Source organism: Chondrus crispus, genomic scaffold (assembly GCF_000350225.1).
Source record: "Chondrus crispus Stackhouse genomic scaffold, scaffold_104, whole genome shotgun sequence".
In the NCBI taxonomy this organism is placed as follows: Eukaryota; Rhodophyta; class Florideophyceae; order Gigartinales; family Gigartinaceae; genus Chondrus; species Chondrus crispus.
In genome coordinates, this window is record NW_005178903.1 from 100198 (window position 1) to 112767 (window position 12570).

A 12570-nucleotide genomic window follows, 5' to 3' on the forward strand; every position below is an offset into this window, starting at 1 on the left:
GGGCAACATATATACTGACCGATGGCCGGTCCTTTGCCCCTCGTGCTCGGCTTGAGTCAGGAAACCGGTGCTCGACCTTGACGATCCAATTGACACAAATTAGTGTCACCATCGACACCCTTCCCCCAATCGCTCCACGTATACACGTGTACAGCTCATCATCACTGTAAGCTTCCACTTCTATCATTAACCTACCCACCTTCTCTAATTTTCACACAACTAACTTCGGTAGTCCTGCATTTTTCTTGAAGACCCTGACACCGCGTCAGGTCCTAGTTGCCTCCAGTTTTAGAGATCGCTGATTGCTTGTGTGGCAGTACTCAGGTGAGGTTTTAGTCCTCGAGTCTGCCCCTTGCAAGAGACCTGATCTAACGAGGATGGCGAAAACCAAGCAGACGGCGCGCCGCAGTACTGGCCGCAAGGCGCCTCGTAAACAGCTCGCGTCGAAGGCGGCGAGAGTATCCGTTGAAAAGCTCAACGCTCGTGAGAGGGTAATGTGGCTATTGTCGCAAAGAACGGACGTAATGAAGGTGTCAAAGAATGAAGAAGCTTCGCCCCGTTTTCCGTACCATGTATGGGTTGGAACGAGGCTGACAAGGTATGACTTGGATTTGACCGAAATGCTCCGCCTTTTCGGTCCACATGTTCTCGTCCACTGGAATGAAAGATATGACGGTGGATGTCTTTCTTCCGAAAGGCGTAACTAAGAGCGTGGTGATCAGTAATCAACTTGAAATGTGTAGACGGAAGCACGAAAACACGAAATTTCTTAAAAGCAAAGATGACCGCAAACGCCTCACGCTCACAAGCGGAGTACTTGCGCTCAGATGTATTCATAGTACGGCTTGCGTACTGGATGGGGTGTATTTTCCCATCTTCCTTCTTTTGAGCCAACACAGCCCCGACGGAGACCGATGGCGCATCCGTCTCAACGACGAAGGACTTCTCGAAGTCTGGGTAAGCCAAGACTGGCGGAGAAGTTAACTTTATGCGTAGTTCCTCAAAGGCTTCTTGCATTTCTCCGGTCCATTTCAACTGCCGTTTCCGGGTGTAGCCGCATGGAGTACCGCAGCATTGTCCGCAAACTTGCAGATGAAACGACGGTAGTAGCTTGCTAACCAGAGAAAGCTCCTAAGTTCAGTCGTAGTGGTCGGGATCGGTGCATTCCGAATTACTTCGACCTTGCTCCTGTCAACGGCAATCCCGCCCTTGTCCACAACATGACCGAGCAGCTTGATCTTTGCTTGAGCGAAGCTACACTTTGTCAGTTTAAGCTTAAGGCCAGCCTCCTCAACCACATCAAACACCTGCTGCAGGTGCCGAAGATGTTCTTCTATAGTCTTAGAGAACACCACAACGTCATCGAGGTACACACGCACAAACTGCACTCCGCGAAAGATTGTATCCATCATTCTCTGAAATGTCGAAGGCGCATTCATCAATCCAAAGGGCATGACTTCGAACTTATACGTCCCGTAGCGACAGACGAAAGTAGTCATTTCTTTGCATTGTTGTGCCATCCGAATTTGCCAGTAACCACTGAACAAATCCAGAGAAGTGAAGTACGCACTTCCTTCGAAGTCATCAAATATCTCTTGTATTTTCGGCAAAGGGCATCTGTCTGCATTCATCTTCTGGTTCAGAGAACGGTAATCAACACAGAAGCGTGGATTCCTATCTTTTTTGGATACGATGACGACCGGAAAGGACCATGCGGCGCTGGAAGGCGTGATGATTCCTGCTTCCAGCATTTTGTCCAGCTCTTTCCGAACGATTCGTTATGCAAGGGAGCCATTCTCCTCGCCGAGTGATAGATCGGATTATTATCATCTAACTCGAAATGGTGCTTGATTGGGACTTCAGCAGGCCGAAGGTCGTCAAGGGATGTAGCAACGATACTCTTACCCGTCAGGGCGGTCTCGATGACTGCTTGAGCTTCATTGTCAAGATGCACAAGTTTTTCCCGAAGCATTTTCACGGCCTTGTTGATGACATTCGAATCAGGTGATTCTGCTTCCTCATCTTCTCCGATCGCTCCGTCCAGAGTTAAGTCTAGCTCGAAAGGTTCATCGCCGAGGATGGAGACAACATAAGTCTCTTCTTCTGACCAGTTTTCTGAGGCGAACGACTCGACATCAGAAGTGAAGTCCTCACTATCAGTCTCCGAATACGCGACGATAGGACTTACTTGATCAAACTCCAGACTCATTTTCACGGTTTTGTTTCCGATCAACATACTAACAGACTGGTGACCTAGATCGGTACAGGCTTGCAGTTCTTCGAGAGTTGAATACCCGATTAAGATATCAACTGGGGATCCTTCAACAACCAAGAAGTTCAGTGAAGTAACAGCGCCATTGAACGTGACAGAAACTTCCTCGATGGAACCTAAGCAGGTTGTCTTTTGTCCATTGGCGACCGTAATCTTCGTCGAGGTCGGCTTTGGAGACAGAGAGAGCTTCGATGCCACAGACGCATTCATAACATCAGGGATAGCTCGTGAGTCTAACAACGCTCTCATTTGTGTCCCGTAGACTTGTACCGAAACTACTTTCAGACGTTTCGGCAAAGTACCGATCGAAGCAGCTACGGGGCGTCTAGGGCGGCTGTTGAACAAACGACGGATCTCTTTCTTGGCCTCGTCGCCATCTCCTCGAATCAGTTGACCGAATGTCAAACCAGAGGGGGCGTTCGCGAGGGAAGAAACCACATCGTACTTCCCCGAGTGCTCTTGGACGGCGTTCTTCTTACTTGTCCTCTTCTTTCTTGTTCGACGGCCGGGCTTAGGAGGTTTCCTCATGTAGTTTGGAGTCCAGTACTTACGCGGGTTGAGAAGGGACGGGATTGGCTCGCCGCCACCATCCTTTCGCGTCTTGGCCACCGGCTCTCCATCGGCGTTTCTCTTGACTGATGCCACCAACTTCTCATCAGCAGGGAGGTCGTCGTGCGTCACAAAACTCACCTGGTTTCCTGCGGAGCCCGTCCGTGTACCCGACACGGCAATATCCGTCTGGGTCTTCTTAGGAGGGTAGGCACTGCTACCTCCCCTCTGTAGACCAATTCTAGCCCAACAGCTTGTCTCTGAATGACCAAATTTTCCGCAGCGAGGGCATTTCGTGTCCCTATGCGGATTCGCATCGCATCTATTAGCGCTATGACCCAGTCGTTTGCAATAAGAACAAGTGCGATCGTGGGCGGGGCGGAATGCTGTTGCGTCATCCCTCGACTGATTCTTCTTGATAATAAGGGAAATATCGGCTAGTCGATCAGCTAAAGCGTCAACCTTCGTTTCGAGTGGAGACAAGGGAGCTTTTGAACGCATCATGACCCTTTTCGACCCACCTTGCCCTCTCGTCTCATACATAACTTGCGAGCTCTCTGACCCCTGGTAGCGCGAATTGCTCAAGGAGTTCGCCGCCGCCTGAAAGGCGCAGAGACCAGACCAGAAGTCCATGATTGCATCGAATAGGGCCTTGTAGATCTTCGCACCTCGATAGATGGCAAACTGGGCCAACTTGAGATGTTCCATCACTGCGTTGCGAAGTAGTCCGAACTTCGCTTCATCGTTGAATCCCGCCTTCTCGTAGAGACGGTCTGAGTTTCGAAGGGACACACTGAGATCCCCGAAAGAAAGGCGAGCGGCCATCGCATCCCGAATCACATCTTCAGGTGATTCAACCGGGGCGAACCGCTCGACTAAGGCCTTCTTGACCTTCTGGTGGTCGGAGCCATCTGCACTGATATCTCCGTTCTTGACAAAGCTTGATAAAAGAAGTCGAATGCATCTCCCTCCAGGCAGCGAAGGAGTTCAGATGCCCTTTTTTCGTCCGACTTGCCAGAGGTGGCAACATTTTCGAACACGAAGAAGAACTTGTGGACGTCGGCCGGCTTCGTCCCGTCAAACTGTGACAGGGAGCCGTCTTCTTCGCCACCCCTCCACAAGAGTACCATGTTGACAGCTAAAAAGGGGGGCTGCGCGCGTAGGGGAGAGAGAAAAGCGAGATGTTTATTTCAAGAGGGGAGGTCGGTCCGGGTGTCGTTCTTGTTCTCCCCCATTGCGGTGTGTTGCAGCGCGCCCCTTTCTCTTATAGAGGGGCCGCCATCATCTTCCACTCCACAGGACCGCCGCCCTTCAAAGGGAGATTGTCCACGTGTACACCTGGCGTACACGCGAACCAACAAAATCACCTTTTTGAAGGCTTTGGTCCTGGGGCCACTCCTGGGTACTGTACCCTGTACAGTACCCCAAATCTCCCCCACACTCTCTATGTTATAATTCCCCTAGTCTATTGCGGGCTTGCGGTATTTGCTTGGTTGGACAAGTTTCGAGAAAGTCCACTTAGAAACCTGAATATAATATTTTAGAAATATGCTAAAGGGCAGGATAAGGAGAGAATGAGTCAGTGTTCGTGACGAAGCATTGTCTGCGAACTTGTATGTACGACCTCAACGAAGACAAGTGGGTTTTATGCGGAACACGCCTACTTTTATTTCATACTCTAGTGGTGACCGAAAGGTGTGGAGGAGATGGTGCCGTTATTGTATGTACTTTGCGACTTTGCATACGTCTCACTTGAATGGTATTCAGGTCTACGGATCTGTGGCTCGCAGGCGTTGATATGTCACTTTAATGAAGATTAACTGCAATCTCCAATGGTCTCTCAGTCTCAAGACAACGCTTCCTGACATGAGATGACAGAGTCTACTAAACAGAAATGCGTCATAATTTGCGGATGACAGTAACGTTGCCCGTAAAGTCACGAAAACGCGTGTTTTGGCGGCGAGTTTGCTCGGATTCTCTGATCGCAAAAATTTCAAACAACGCGTTTGGCAAAACTCACAGCATACCGAAAACTGGGGGCATGTGAGATTTCCACGAGTTTCACATCCGCCTGATCACAGCAGTGCCGGATCGACCCGTCATGAAGAAAAACGAAGTCGGTCTTCCGTTCTTTTCATCAGCACAAACGAGTCCCAGACTGCACGGGTCTTAGCGATATCCGTCATGGACGCCCCTATCGCTTCATCTGCGCAGAGTCCATCAATGGATCAAAGCGCCACAGGATCTGCCACAGATGCCGCCGAAGTAACCGCGAAAGATAGACAAGTAGAAGCTTCTAAAAAGCGGTCCCCCCTAAACGGCCCCTCTCAGGCTGCCAAGAAGGCGAAACACACCACCCTTTCGACTGAGAACCTTTTTATCCTTATGGCGAGTTACAATATTCGCTTCAGCGAGTATTCGCGCAGGTGCACATGATTCGTCGGGCGGCACAACGATGTACCAGACTTGCGTTTGTTGCGGGCAAGTGCCTTGCAAGAGGTCAGTCCGCAAAACTCGTCGTGGAATTTTTCAATCTCGGGTTTACTTGACGTCCAGCGACTTCGTGGGCAAATGGAAAACAAGGCGTTATATTACGGGCAACCTTCGTGAATAATATTTTTTGTCCTGTGTAGACGCAGTTTATGCTGATGAAACGACATGCCCTGTGTAGCGAGGTTGGCCAGACAGCTGACAATACACGACGCGTACGCACTATTCCCGTGATCTGACCAGCACCCACTCTGTGATCCCATGTGCCCTCCCATGCACCGACAGGAGCTCACCGCCGCCGCCTGTCGCGCGCCGTCCGATGCACCTCCCTACGGTACTACTACGTCTAATGGGGGCTTTAAGAGATCGGCTGGCGACCAAGTTGGGGCCACTGCATGCCTCTCTCTTTTCCCCGCCCACCCTCCCTTCTATGACTTCATGCCTCTCTCTCTTCTAGTGCTGAGAAACAACACAGGGGCTGAGAAACAACACTGGGGCATTAACTTCGGACAAGTCTATAGATATCACAATTCGGTTTATTAGTTCAATTCAGTCTCGTATCCTTGATAAAGAAAAGAAAATGTTGTTTCCCCTATTTCTCAACTGTGAGCAACTTTTTGATATCCGACAACTGACGAAAAAGGACATAATATGACAGTGTCACCTTTCGGAATAAGTCTCACCAAAATGAAGTCAAGCAGTGCCAGCACTAGAAAGGTTTTCCGCAAGAGTAGATACGCCGTATATCCTTTTGAGAGCTCTGAAGCGGTTGCGATTACTCATATACGCTTGGCAGTTTTTACGTGTGACCTGGGGCAAAACGACTACCCGATTACACGAATCAGCATGGTACTGTAGCTCAATTTTGGCAGGGTGAAGACGGGAGAGGGTTTCGTGAGGCAACGTAGTGTCTCGGGCAGCGTCTAGCGCAGCATCCATTTGTATGTAAGGAATACAAGTGTGAAAATGCAAACGGAGGGGTGCGATATCGCGGACAGCACCTGCATTCATACAGTGCGCGGCACCCGTGGAACGGAATCATAAATACTGGGTGGATACAAGTACTGGTCCATGTTTCCTTGCTTTCGAAACATGTATGGTATGCAGGCAGTACCATAAAAAGCAGGCAGAGAGTGGGGTATGCCCTCACAAAAGAATGTGGATGGGAAACATGAAGAGATGAAGGCGGGCAAGAGCCACAACCAAGGAAGACTTTGTGAAGGTAGCAGTCTGAGAGGGAGGCCCCAAAAAAGGCGCTTCACACTCAAGTTTACCACGCCTTTATCGGGCTTGTGACGCGCCGCGACGCACGGTCAAGATAATCTAAAGGATACCGAAGCAATTTTCTGGCCTCCGTCCCTATTCGACACGCCAGAGATATTTTTCTGCAGTCTGCCATTGACAACAACTCTAATCTCATACGTCGTGGGCCCAAACTGACAATTGGAACCATGCCTGAGCGTAGCAGTATAAAGACCCTTTTTAAAGTCGTCGCACGGGCGATAATAAACGACCCTCTCAAAGCCAGAGTCTACAACACCGCACGCATCAATATTATTATCGCCAATCAGGCTGCCGCACGGGCTGTCCTTGTTGCGATTATCGATCTTCCCGCCACCAGGCTCCGTAATGGCGAGGTCCATGTCATCGCCCGAGAACCAGAAGGCCTCTATGACGATATCCGGGGCGCGAAGCAGTACGCTGAGGCAGTCGCGCTTATCGTTCGTAGCGACGCGGACGACGCGGCCGGCAACGTTGCGCTCGTAGCTGGTGATGGGGAGGCGGACGCAGACGTTGTCGAGGAAGCGGTTCTGGTTCTTTTGGGCGTGGCGGCGGGCGAGGCCGGAGAGGCCTCCCCGGCCGGGGATGGGGCGGGTGAAGAGGTAGTCCCGCGGGAAGCGGGTCTGCAGGCCCGGCGGGCGCCAGCGCGAGATGCGGACGGATTGGCCGGCGGACACGACGCGGGCCTCGCCCGTGCGCAGGATGTTCTCGATGTCCTGTCCGCGGCGGCAGATGGTCGGGCCGACCGGGCGGGCGGGGGTCGAGAGCAGCGAGGTCTGGAAGCCGCGGCACACGAGGAAGCGGCACGTCGATCTGCACGGGTCCGGATCGGGGCGGCGCAGCGCGGAACTGAGGTTCGCGGCGGGGGCGGGCGGGAGGAGGGCGAGCAGGGCGAGCAGGAGCAGGGCGAGGGGGGGCGGCATGCTGGTGGCGGGGGAGGGGGTTGATGGACGGGTGGGGGATGGACGGCGCAGGAGGAGGGGGGGCGCGGGAGGGGGGGCGATGCTCGGCGCGCGGGAAGGGTTCGAGTAATAGGGAGGGCGGTTCTGTGACAGGTGACAACTATAAGCAAAGGGGGCGATAGATGACCGCGCGCGGGATTGCTTATAGTCGCTCCTACAAGTGGTGAGATGCAATTGGTCGGAAGCAGTCGGAAGCAATTGATGGATTTGGGACAGACTGTCGCACACGTGTCTTTGTGGTGGATCTGTGGTGGTTTAGGACAGGCTGTCGCACACGTGTCGAGTAATGGTACAGCAGGTGTGGCTACTGTACGACGTACCCTTCCCCGAAAGTATAATTTGGTAACATCTTTTTTAAATTAACTTAAAAACTACTTCCCCTTGCCCAAATGAGGTCAGACTGGTGGTGATGGATGCTCTGCGTTTGCTAATCAACTGTGAGAGGAGATACAGAATCTCTAGCCGTACTGGGTCAGAGACACCCCGAATTTCCGTTTATTGGTGCGGCAATACACAGATTTTTAGAAAAAGGTCTACAGGGGGGGTCTCTTAATTAGTGCACTTTTAGTTAGTGCACATTGGACTTTAATGCATCCTCTGATAGCTTGGCACGACTTTGTACAGGTGTACACGTATGTTCACGCGAGCACAATGGTCGTCGCCGTCCGTAGAGAGCGGGTTCCATTCTTTTACAGATCCCAGCAACCTTATGCATCTTCGAACAACTAATCACACAATGAGCACAACTGAACCAGCATCCAGGGCGTCAAGAACACGCCTTACCCTTTCGCAAAAAGAGGAGGTGCTGCGGCGACTTTCACATGGGTGATGTGGTTCGAGCCTTTGCGCAGGCAGAGCGATATTGTGAGGAGGTGCGTGTTACGGAGGCGTCCTATCATTTACGTCTTGCTAAGCGAGCGTTGAGCCGTGTCTATAATGAACACACGAAGCGTCAGCGACGGCAGACGCTGGTAACGGAACATTTCGTTGCCCCGTAAACTACTGTACTTTTTAGCGAGCCCCTTAGATAATGCACATTGAAGATAGTGCACATAGAATGCGCATGGCACGGGGGTGCACTAATTGAGGGAGTCGCCTGTATTGGTAATTTGACTGGCACCAGAAAGACCGAGTAACGCGGACGCGGAAACATATTGATGGGGAATGATGGGGAGTTGACGCACTTTGGGGAGGGGCTATTGTGCGCCTTTGGAACCGCAGGTGATCGTGCCCGCTTCTTGGTCGAGTTGCCAGGCTTTGAGGTCTTGCCACTTTTCATACGTTCCAACCTTTTTTGCTCCATCAGTTTTTTTGGCTTCTGCCTTCTGTTCTTTCTGCAGTTCTCTTTCTTTTTGCCGGGCAGCGTTTTCCCCCGCCTTTTGTCGCTGTAGCCGATCCTCCTCAATGTTTTCTGCTTCCTGCGCACAGTAAAATCGCAAAACGTCAGATAAATTGCAAGCGTCCCCAGCTGAATCGTTTCTCTTCTGCCCATGTGACCCTTTGCTTTTGGTCCATGTGACCTGGGAGCACTTGCATTTATGACAATTTTGTTAACGCTATCATGATTTGCATCTCTGCCCTATTATTGAGTTAAGTTAGGCAAGTTAAGCGGACTTTTCGTTGTTGACAATTTCTTTCAGCTTTTCGAAGACAGCTTTGTCATTCTGCCTCTGTACTGCGGATGCGCCACAATTCGATAAAGGCCTTTGTTGGGCTTCCCGTAGCATTTCCTTACGAATATGATCGTTTTCAAACCGTTTAAGAAACCTATAGTCCATTGGTCACACTTCAGTAAATTTACTGCTCTCTACCGTCGGTTTTTGGCCATTGCGTCCCGTCTGTCCATTTGCTTGGCACGCGCTGCCTGATGACGCATTCCAATCGACATCGAAGGGGACATGGATTGTGCGTAACTGGAGACCTGTCTCGTGAACAGGACGAGAAGGTGTTTGATCGTGGATCGAATACTACTGTTTGGCCTTTAACGGTGTTGGGTGCCCGCCATTTTTGTTGGCGGGACGGGGAGAGGCGAGGAGGCAACATTGCAGGGAACTGTAGACGTAGTGAATGCTCCAGGCCCCGGAGCGTTTCCCTGGAGTCCAGGGATGAATGACCCGCACCGATTCTTGTCCGCACTGCGCTTACCTCAGTGGCATGCTTTCGTACAGTGAGAGCAACGAGAACTGAATCACCAAATTAGCCTTTTTTACCAAATAATACTTTTCTGGAGTGGTACAGTGCGTGTAGCCACACCTGCATTTTCTCTTCTGAATTAAATTTCCTGTAGTCGCCTAAAACTGCACCACACGGCCCCTTGACACACACGTTTTCTATGAGAAAGGCGGCCGTGTGGTGCCGTTTTAGGCGACTACGTGTACAGGAAATTTATTTCAGAAGAGATGCAGGTGTGGCTACACGCACTGTATATTATACAGTATTATTTGGTAAAAAAGGCTAATTTGGCGATTCAGTTCTCGTTGCTCTCACTGTACGAAAGCATGCCCCTGAGGTAAGCGCAGGGCGGACAATCGGTGCAGTCTGTGATAACCACTGAGCAAAAGGGGAGGTGCTGTTGGCCAACGACATGAGAGAGGAATGACTGGGAGTCATATGAAGGAATCACCACACAGTCATTCATCGGAACGGCCCCCTTTCTCTGAGTGGAACAGATGGCTTTGGGGCAGATGTTCACTTAAAGATCCGATGTCCCTTTTAACGTATACAGCCCTAGCGGCTAACTATTTATACGAACATCTTTGTACTTTCCAAGTCCCGCAGCATAATACCGCCGCATCCTGAAGAGTCAACCTGACCCATCATTATTGGTCTAACAGGTATAGAGAGAAGTAATAATCTGCCACGAAATGCTCTCCGAAATACTTGTTGCACTGAGGGCCGTTCCTAACGGCCGAGCCGCGGGCCCGCCGGCCACCAATATTTTCCGATTTGTTGTCTCTGGTTTCCAGCCGCCTACCCTCCAAGGGTAGTGCTGGCAGCGTTGGTGTACACTGCAGCGATGATGATTGTTTCTGCAGAAGAATCATGGCACAACGTAGTGCATGCCCATGGCGGGGTTCAGTGCCGTTGAGTTGAAAGTGGGTGCGGTGTCTCAAGGCGGCGTAAGGGTAGATCTGGGTGGCGCCTGGGTACTTAACGGCGTGCCGCCCTCTCCTGTACATCCTTCGGCATCCCCATGTCTCGCTTCCGCGCTGTTCGTACTCCTCTTCGGCTCCGCTTCTCTCTTCCGTACTGTGGTCTTCAGGCGTGGAAATTCGGGCAGGCGTTAGAGTTAACTCTGGTCGAGCTGCAGAAGTGATACCACAATAATTCATCTGAATTTCAAAGCATTTCATCACAAGCGCGCAAATTATGATTTTGGAACTGGCTATGGGGGTCCCTATGTGGAACGTAACCCGGTTCGTACTGTTGAGCCTGGTGACTACCACGATCTTATCAAGAGTGTGGTCTTCAGGCGTGGCAATTCGGGCAGGCGTTAGAGTTAGCTCTGGTCGAGCCGTAGAATTGATACCACGACCCTACACTCGAGGGTCGTTAGTATCTGAAGAGGATAGGAAGGATATCGTTTTCAAGTGGGTTCTGATAATAGTTACTGTTCTCCTAGGTTGCTCGGACTTACTCATGGAGTTCGGGTCAAGTACGTCTGAGGTCAACACCGGGCGTACGGTCGTGACAGGATACGAACTTGCGAACGAACACGTCCCTCTGGAGGTAGTTCGCATAGGACACGGCAAGTGGGCGCCTACAGTGGTTACTCCGGTCGGGCATTCAACTGTGTACCAAGTGCAGACGCCCAAGCAGGTGTCTGAAGGTGACATCAACATTACGCCGGCTGACCTCGAGATATTGGAGAAGTCCAGGAGTACGGCGACATCCGGAGGCCAAGTGGTAACGGGAGAGACGCCGGAGGAGGGGCTCATCGCCGGTCGTAATGAAACATTATGGTTCACAGGAAGGGCGGCCACAGCCATCCTGAAGGATGATGGGGTGGTCCTCTACGATGGCATTAACACCAACGTGTTAAAGGAGATCAACCGAGGACCAAATCCCTCAATCGCCATTTTGGAGGTAATTAGTAACCTCGTGCTTATTCCGAATATGCCTGTTTTTAGCCTTGAAGGGATCGAAGTTGTGGTGGAAATGCTGGAGCTGCCTCGGCTATCTCTAGATTGCAATAGCCCAGCAAAATATCCAGACGAATGGGAAGTGGGGTGCGTAGATGCTCTGCGGGAACCTGGTACTGTATATAGACATGATAGAAACAGGGCTGGGATTGGGGCTACTGCGTTGACTACGCATGATTTAAATGTTGACTATGGACGTAGGGTGCAAGTGCCCACCCACCGTGGAAAACTACTCGCAGGGCGGAGCATGTTCGCCAGCTCTTCCACCCAGAGGATAACTGGAGATATTGTTTGGGGTAATGACTTCACAATGGCCGCCACGAGAATGACGGCCGTCCTCGTCTTCAGAAACGGAAGTGACGCGACCATGTGTCTGGTGCCATTTGGAGACCTTGGGTGGTCGAACAGCCTCACCTGTCGTCGAAGACAATGGAATTCTATTGAGGAAATGGTATCGGCTTTCCAGGCTCTGCAACTCATCACGGCTGATTATAAGAGCTTATGGTCCACCAAGGCTCGATGGGAAGAAGCTAGCGATCTTCAGGCCGTTACTAGAGTGATGTGGATATCTAAAAGCTTGAGAGAGAGGTATGGAACAGTCCGCTTCGAGACAAGAACAGTGGCTGCCATAAATGGCATATTTGTGGGTGGATTAATTATCATTACGGGGGTGATGGCTACTGGTGTCGCCATATATCTACTCCATTTGAAGAAGAACCGTGGTGCCACGAAGAGTTGTCGTTTCTTGACCCTTGACGGGAGTCGACGGATACTAGCAATGTCAGCAATAGACAGGTATAACTGCGGAAAAGTCCCGGCATTCCCACCACAAACTGCACTGCTGAGGAGTGGAGAGAGGACTTGTCATCTAAGC

At 51.2% G+C, this 12570-nt stretch overlaps 2 protein-coding genes across 2 annotated transcripts; both read left to right on the forward strand.

The window, feature by feature from the left end:
• The first annotated feature begins 377 nt into the window (after positions 1 to 377).
• On the forward strand, positions 378 to 707 carry CHC_T00001587001 (hypothetical protein). Its single transcript, XM_005712435.1, has one exon. It carries the CDS (start codon positions 378 to 380, stop codon positions 705 to 707), a length of 330 nt encoding a protein of 109 aa, XP_005712492.1.
• A 6055-nt stretch (positions 708 to 6762) lies between these two features.
• CHC_T00001588001 (hypothetical protein) lies at positions 6763 to 7539 on the forward strand. Its single transcript, XM_005712436.1, has 2 exons — positions 6763 to 7341; positions 7483 to 7539. Exons 1-2 carry the CDS (start codon positions 6763 to 6765, stop codon positions 7537 to 7539), a joined length of 636 nt encoding a protein of 211 aa, XP_005712493.1.
• The last annotated feature ends 5031 nt before the right edge of the window (positions 7540 to 12570 follow it).

Bases quoted from the DNA above. Each gene is read 5' to 3' on its own strand.
- CHC_T00001587001 (XM_005712435.1), top strand. From the start codon at position 378: ATGGCGAAAACCAAGCAGACGGCGCGCCGCAGTACTGGCCGCAAGGCG.
- CHC_T00001588001 (XM_005712436.1), top strand. From the start codon at position 6,763: ATGCCTGAGCGTAGCAGTATAAAGACCCTTTTTAAAGTCGTCGCACGG. The intron at 7,342-7,482 runs GCGGGCGGGGGT...GAGGGCGAGCAG, and splicing joins CAGATGGTCGGGCCGACCGG to GGCGAGCAGGAGCAGGGCGA.